General features: G+C 27.9%; 1 protein-coding gene across 1 annotated transcript; it reads left to right on the top strand.

Moving 5' to 3' along the window:
* Nucleotides 1–1,747: 1,747 nt before the first annotated feature.
* Nucleotides 1,748–3,039, top strand: LOC120264532 (probable carboxylesterase 15). The gene has a single exon (XM_039272351.1). It carries the CDS (start codon nt 1,815–1,817, stop codon nt 2,835–2,837), a length of 1,023 nt encoding a protein of 340 aa, XP_039128285.1. The 5' UTR covers nt 1,748–1,814; the 3' UTR covers nt 2,838–3,039.
* The last annotated feature ends 4,580 nt before the right edge of the window (nt 3,040–7,619 follow it).

Here is a 7,619-nt window from a genome sequence, read left to right as displayed (position 1 = left end):
AATAAATTAATTAAACATTAATTACAATTTATAAATAATTTATAAAAAATATAACTTAAAAAATTGTACAACTATATTTTTTAATTTATTTAAAAATTAAAATTTGAATTTCTTAATTATTTCAATAAACAATGAAATTATTTTTTAATATAGCATGAAAATATTTAGTATCTAAACACATAATTAATTACAATTTTAACAACAGAAAATTATTTTAATTAGATATTTTACATTGAAACCATAAACCATTTGGAAGCTATTTCGATAATATAGCCGGAAGTGCTAGTGATTTACCAGAATATTAGTTTTAATTTAATTAGTTTTTATATTGTATTAGCTTTTATTAAGGTTATTTTCAATAAAATTTCAACAATTCCTGTTTTATAAATTTATTATATATTAATAATTAACAATTTTATTTATTAATTAAATAATAATTATTATTGATTATTAATTAATTACACACAAATTAATATTATAAATAACTACTTATAATTATATTAATGGATTAATAATTTTATATTTTCCACTACAATAATAAAAAATATAAAAAATATAATTAAAAAATAAGAAATAATGTGGGACTTTGGGGTTACACTGTTGTAAAACCTAAATTTGGGGTAAGATTTAGGTGTGGGTTAAAGTACTCTACACCCAAATCCCACCCCAAATTTAGGATTTGGGTGTTGGGTTGGAGATACTTGTTGTCTAATCTAACTAAATTGGTTTCAACCGCACAATAGTATATCTGAGTACTAACTTGAGCATTAAGTAGGAGATCTTTTTTATTTTTTTTTAATAATTTTGGTTTTTGATGTGAAAGGGTTATGCTTATTTAAAAAAGAATTAAAATATTTATTTTTGCTTTAAAGTAGAAAGAAGACTTTTCTCCTGTGCAAGGGGTTGATCATATCTACCTGTTTCCATAAACTAATTGGCTAACATCACAGTTATTATAATATATATATATATATATATATAAACTCCTAGTGTGATTGTCATTTGGTCTTAAAAAAACAAAAATGAAAAGACGACTTTTCGTAGAGACGAAAGTATTGATAAATTTAGAAGTTAGAACATCAACTGGTCAAAAGTTACCATGCTATTAAATTAGAAACACATTAAATAACTACATATTAATTCCCAAGTCCTTAGAAAAGACCAACAATTAATAAATACTTTCTACCGCATATAAAAAAAAAAAATTCTCCAGATCACTCTTATAATAAAATAATGATACCCTTAACAATATCAAAGTATGATTATGAGAAAAATAAATAAATAAATAATACAAACTAAAATCAACCTTTACTTCAGGCAAAAACAATTAATATTTTTAACAAATGCTAAACTAATTGTTTTTTTTTTCTAAATTATTTTTCAAGTATTAATTCTTCTTAAAAATCTATCTTAAAATCAAACCACTCATCTCATGTTAAATCACTTTCTCCAAATACCTCACATGAATTAAAAAAAAAAATCTAAAAATAATAAATATTCTTAATATATATTAAAAAATATATATTTTTACCAATAGAGTTAATTCAAATGGTAGAAATATCAATTGTGACTCTGTGAGAGATTATTTACACATGGTCCCTAGATGCATTAATGATTAAAATAAATAAATAAATAAATATTTTTAATATCAAAAGACTAACAAGCACGCCAAAAGAAAGTACCCCAAAACTTCATTGCACGATAACATCAAACCCTAAACCTGCCAAACCAACTACAAAAAGGCCTCCACCTTCAACTTCCAAGTTCCAACCCTCACCTCCACCACCTTTCCCAAACCATAAAACTCCATCAAAATGACCACCATTGATACCAAGAACCTCAACTCAACCTCCACTGATAAGACCGTCATCGATGAAGTCTCCGGCTGGCTCCGTCTCTTCGACGACGGTACCGTCGACCGTACTTGGACAGGTCCTCCTGAAGCCCTCTTCCTCATGTCCTCCATCCCTCCTTCACCCACTCCAAACGCCGACAACGTCACCGTTCATGATCTCCCCGGAAAACCCAACCTCCGGCTATACCTCCCCGCCGGCACTCTCCTCCCCATCCTCCTCCACTTCCACGGCGGTGGTTTTTGCATAAGCCACAACAGTTGGTACATGTACCATCAATTCTACTCTCGCCTCGCCGGAGCAATCCCTGCAGCCATTTTCTCCGTCGAGCTCTCTCTGGCACCAGAACACCGGCTACCCGCCCAGATCTATGACTCTTTTTCCGCGCTTCTTCGTCTTCGATTGATATCAAAAAACCAAAACTCTGACCCTCTCTTCTCATCACTGGACTTCTCACGTGTCCTCCTCATCGGAGACAGCTCCGGTGGAAACCTTGTCCATGAGGTGGCAGCTCTAGCCGGCAATGAAACAGATGAGTTCTGGTCTCCGGTGAAGCTCGCCGGAGCTATACCAATCCACCCAGGGTTTGTCAGAGCAACACGGAGCAAGTCTGAGCTAGAAATGAAGCAGGATCCGTTCTTAACTTTGGACATGCTTGATAAGTTCTTGGCATTAGGGTTTGCCGGAAGGGGCAACCAAGGACCACCCTACACTTGTCCGATGGGGACGGCGGCGCCGGCGATGGAGAACCTGAGATTGCCGCCGTTCATGGTGTGCGTTGCTGATAAGGATTTGATCAGAGACACGAATTATGAGTATTGTGAAGCCATGAAAAAGGCCGGGAAGAAGGTGAAGGAGTTGGTCAGTGAAGGTATGAGCCATTCGTTTTACTTGAATAAGATGGCTGTTGATTCTGACCCTGTTACTGCTCAGCGTACTAAGGAGCTCATTCATGCTATTAAGGATTTCGTTAGCTGCCCTTGATGGAGAATTTGAGCATGAGCTTTGGTTTTAGGTTGATCATGTAATTGTGATGTTGTTTACTCACTGTTTATTCAAGTCAAAAGTTTGTTACTGTATGGAATTTTAATTTGATGTCAGATCGACTAGAAAGATAGCGATGATTGTCGGTCATGATCTCATCAATGTATGAAGTATTTGATGAATAAAATATATTATTTTTATAAAATAAGCTTTTCAAACTAAAGTTCATATTGTACGGAGGGCAACTGAATTGAGAAATCTAATTGGTAAGTTTAGTATTATAAAGAAAAAAATAATTATTTCTTATCCATTTCATAAAGTAAGCAAAATAATTTAAGAAAAAAAAAATAAGCACTTGTTAAGTCAATAATATATACCTTTTGACCATCAATAACATCTACCTTTACATCAAGAGCTAGTTAAGTCACTTTAATCCTTCGAATAAAATGAAACAGAACCATTGCCATCAATCTCCATAAGCACATAATTACTCGAAGCTTGACTCCTTTTATATGTTAAGTTCATTAAGGATATATATCTTTTTAAATTTTAATTTTTTAAAAAAATTTATATATTTAGGCATAATCTAAATTAAAAAAATTGTTTTTTTATCTCTTAAAATATAAATTTTGAGGATTGGGTAAACAATAACAACTTGCAAAACAATGAATTGGAGAATATTTTTTTACATTGATTTTATCTCATATTTTTACAAATATTTTTAAAATTTGAATAGTTTTTTTTTTAAAAACTGTTATGTATATATAGACACACATATCGAATTTGATCCTAAAATATGTTAAACATACTTTAGGGTTTTTTTTTGTGACAATAATTAGTAGATATTAATAGTTGAATTTTTTGTGACAAAAAATGTGATCACAAAAAAATAAAAAATACAATGACCATCGGCGAAGAACACTTTCGTTATAACAAATGAAAATATTATTTACGACACTAAAGGTATATTAATAGTGACAATGTAATTGTGAGAGATCTTAAACAATCACAATTATAATAATTTTAGTGACAAAAAAATCATCACAATCAACTGAAACAATAGTGTTAATTAAATTGTTTTTATCACAAAAAATATCATATTTGTGACAAAATGATTGATAGTTACAGAAAAAACCATAATGTCGTAATTCTTGTAGTACAAGCATAATTTACTTAATATATTAAAACTAAATTGGAGAAAGCTAGGCCTATATTTTTATTATTTTTTTAATATTTTTTTTGTTACTTTTAGTATTTTTATGAGAAAAATAGTTGTTTATTTGGTAAATTATTGATGAATATATATATATATATATATATATATATATGGAAATATTCTTCTTCGCATTGTAGATACTGGGGCTAGGGGTGGCAAAAATTCGGGTCCGGACAAAACCGGGTCCGGACAACTACTAATATAAATAGAAAAACTTGTGTCCGGACCCGGCCCGGTTTTAAATCCGGACAAACTTGGTATGTCCAAACCCGGTTTATTTTAAAACCGGGTTATCCGGATGTCCAAATTTGTCCGAATTCTATAACTTATTTTTAAGTTCGCTCAAATATTAAATTCTACAAAAATAATTTAATTCACATTAAATGCAACATTAATAATCCAAAACTCAACTCAAATTATAGAAAAAAATCTAAGTCTTAATAGAAAACAATAGATGTTTAAAGTTTTTAGAAGAATGGGACTTAAAAACAAATGGGCGTAAGGTTGTGAGGGCTTTTTAAAGTTTTATGGGTTAAAAGGGCTAGGGTTGTCCGAATTTCTATGTCCGGACCGGCCCGGATTTAAATCCGGACAACGAAGCCATGTCCGGACTCGAGCCCGCGATTTGAAAACCTTATGTCCAAACCCTTTTTATTCCGGGCCGGACAAAACCGGGCCGGCGGGTCCGGACAGATTATTGCCACCCCTAACTGGGGCTACACCAATGCGATGATGATGATTTAGTATTTTGGCATAATTACTTTTAAATGTTTTAATAGGTTAATATTTTGGCTTAATAGAACAAAATTTTTTAGTGTCCAATAGGTTATTTTGAAGTATTTATAAATAATAATTTTGTTTGATGGATAAAATCAAATTAAATTTTAAGTTTAAAAACCTTTTAAATTTTATATATAATTGCTTAAAAAAATCTATACATAACTTTTGAGATTGGGAAGGATAAAATAGACTTTTTGATATTTTATTAACAATATAATTTTACTACTACATATATACAATGTATTTGAATTTTTTTTTGTATATAAAATTATCGACACAAAAAGTAAGATGTATAATTGTGATGGATACTAAATTGTCATAATTGAAATTGTAATAGTGACAAAATAATTAGATGTCACAACTAATCCAAATGATTGTGTCAATTATTTTTTTTAGCATAAAAAACTCAATGATATGGTTAAGAAATTTAATTTTTGTGGAAATATTTAGTGGACACTAAATGGTTAAATTTTTGTGACAAAATTGTTGTAACAAAAAATATATGTTGAGGAGAACATTTTCGTCACAATAAATAAAAAATTATAGTGACGACAATATTTCTTGTCAGAAGTACACATCATTCTCATCAAAAAATTTTTGACATTAAATCTTATATGCTTTTAGCAACTAAAATTGAACACAAGAAATTGTCACCATTAATTTATTAATTGTGAAAATTTAATTGTGATATATACTAAATTGTCACAATTATCATTATAATAGTGATAAAAACATAAGTTATCATAATTAAGCTAAACAATAGTGTCTATTACTTTTTTTTTTGACACAAAAACTTAATATTTATGGCAAAATAACCGGGTGATATAAAAATATTGTCACTAAAAATCTTAACTCTTGTAGTGACTTGCTAGATTGAGTGGAGAGAAACTTGAGGTTCCAATCCATCCACTTGCAAAAGTCAAGCTCCATTAAACACTACTTCACATGCTACCTAGCACCACCCTATATAGCTGAACATGGGCATAGAATCATAAAGAGTCACTACAACAAAATAGGATTTTTGTGACATTTGACATATGTCGTAAAATAGCAAAAAATCATTGGAATAACCCTATTTTGACTTTTGTAACAAATGTTGATTATATATCGCAATTGCCACAGTCGGTATACTTTGTTATGATATTTCCAAGAAACTTCGGTACTTATACATTCCAACAATTTTCCTAACATTTGTAAATAGTTTCAATATGGATTTTATTCCAACATTTGTATGTGGCTTGAGCAACACTTTTTATTTTTGTACAATATTTGTAGATGTCACCATAAGTTTTTATCACATTAATTTTGAAATATTACAATATTTATAATTGTTGTTGTAGAGGTTATATAGTAACATTTGTTAAAGGTCTCTCCTAAATTACTTTTATCGACTTTTCGTAAACATTGGTTTAATAAAATAGCAATTATGAATACCAATTTAAATCGATATTTGTAAATGTTGGTAAAAGTTATTCATCTTATCTAATTTTAAAATTAAATATCATTTGTAAATGTTGGCATAAGAATTATTTGATAACATTTGGTAAGTACCTCTTAAAAGTCTTATATCGATATTTCTTAAATATTGTTTTAACTATATAGTATTTGTGAATAACAATAAAATGTAACATTCTCAAATGTTGGAAAAATGATGTATAATTTTTCACAATACTAATTTAAACAATATTTATATATGATTTAATTAAATAAAATATGAGATATAAATTAAATTCTATAAAATTAATTTGCATAATTTAAAAAAATATTAATAACAATAAAATGTAACATTCTCAAATGTTGGAAAAATGACGTATAATTTTTCACAATACTAATTTAAACAATATTTATATATGATTTAATTAAATAAAATATGAGATATAAATTAAATTCTATAAAATTAATTTGCATAATTTTAAAAAATATTAATAAAAATTATTCATAAAAATTTTAAAAATCCCATGTAGCACAAAAACACTAATTAAAATAATGTCAACATGATATATAAATATTTAAAAAATAGCTTTCAAACATTATAATAAAGCTAAGGCTTCAATCTATATAATTGTCTTTAAATTTTTCATAATGATAAATTATCTTCAAAATAAAATATACAAATACATTAGCGTCTATCTAAATTAGTTAATAAAAAAAAGAGATACATAAATAATATAATTTATAATTTAAAATTTTAAAAATAATTAAAACAATGTCAACATGATCTATAAATCATTAAAAAATAATTTTCAAAAATGATAATAAAGCTAAGGTTTCAATCCTTAGAATTGGCGTATAGTGATCTCTTATATGCAAAAGAAAATATGTAAATACATCGTTATCTATCTAAATCAATTAATAAAGAAAAAGAGATAAATAAATAATATAATTTATAACTTTAATAATTTAAAATGTAATGAGATGGTATTATAAAAATCATATTGGATCATTATCGCTAAAATGAAATTGAGGACTAGTGGCTAATTGAGAACGAGGACTGCTTGTAGCATCTCCTGCCTATAATAATTTTTATATTTAATAAAATAAAGGTAATATAACAATAAAAGTTAAATTAAATTAAATATAAACATATATGATATATTAGAATCAATGATACTAATTTAAAATACAAAAAAATAAAAAATTTGCATAAAGAAGAATTCAAATAAGCTATTTTTATATTGAATGAGCATATATAATTTGTCTCAGTTCATGTATGCATGTCATAACAATGATAAAAACCCTTAAATAATTTAACTTAGAATAAAAGAATGAAATATAAAACTTCAACA

Source organism: Dioscorea cayenensis, chromosome 7 (assembly GCF_009730915.1).
Source record: "Dioscorea cayenensis subsp. rotundata cultivar TDr96_F1 chromosome 7, TDr96_F1_v2_PseudoChromosome.rev07_lg8_w22 25.fasta, whole genome shotgun sequence".
Taxonomy (NCBI): Eukaryota; Viridiplantae; Streptophyta; class Magnoliopsida; order Dioscoreales; family Dioscoreaceae; genus Dioscorea; species Dioscorea cayenensis.
This window is presented reverse-complemented; position numbering and strand designations above follow the sequence as displayed.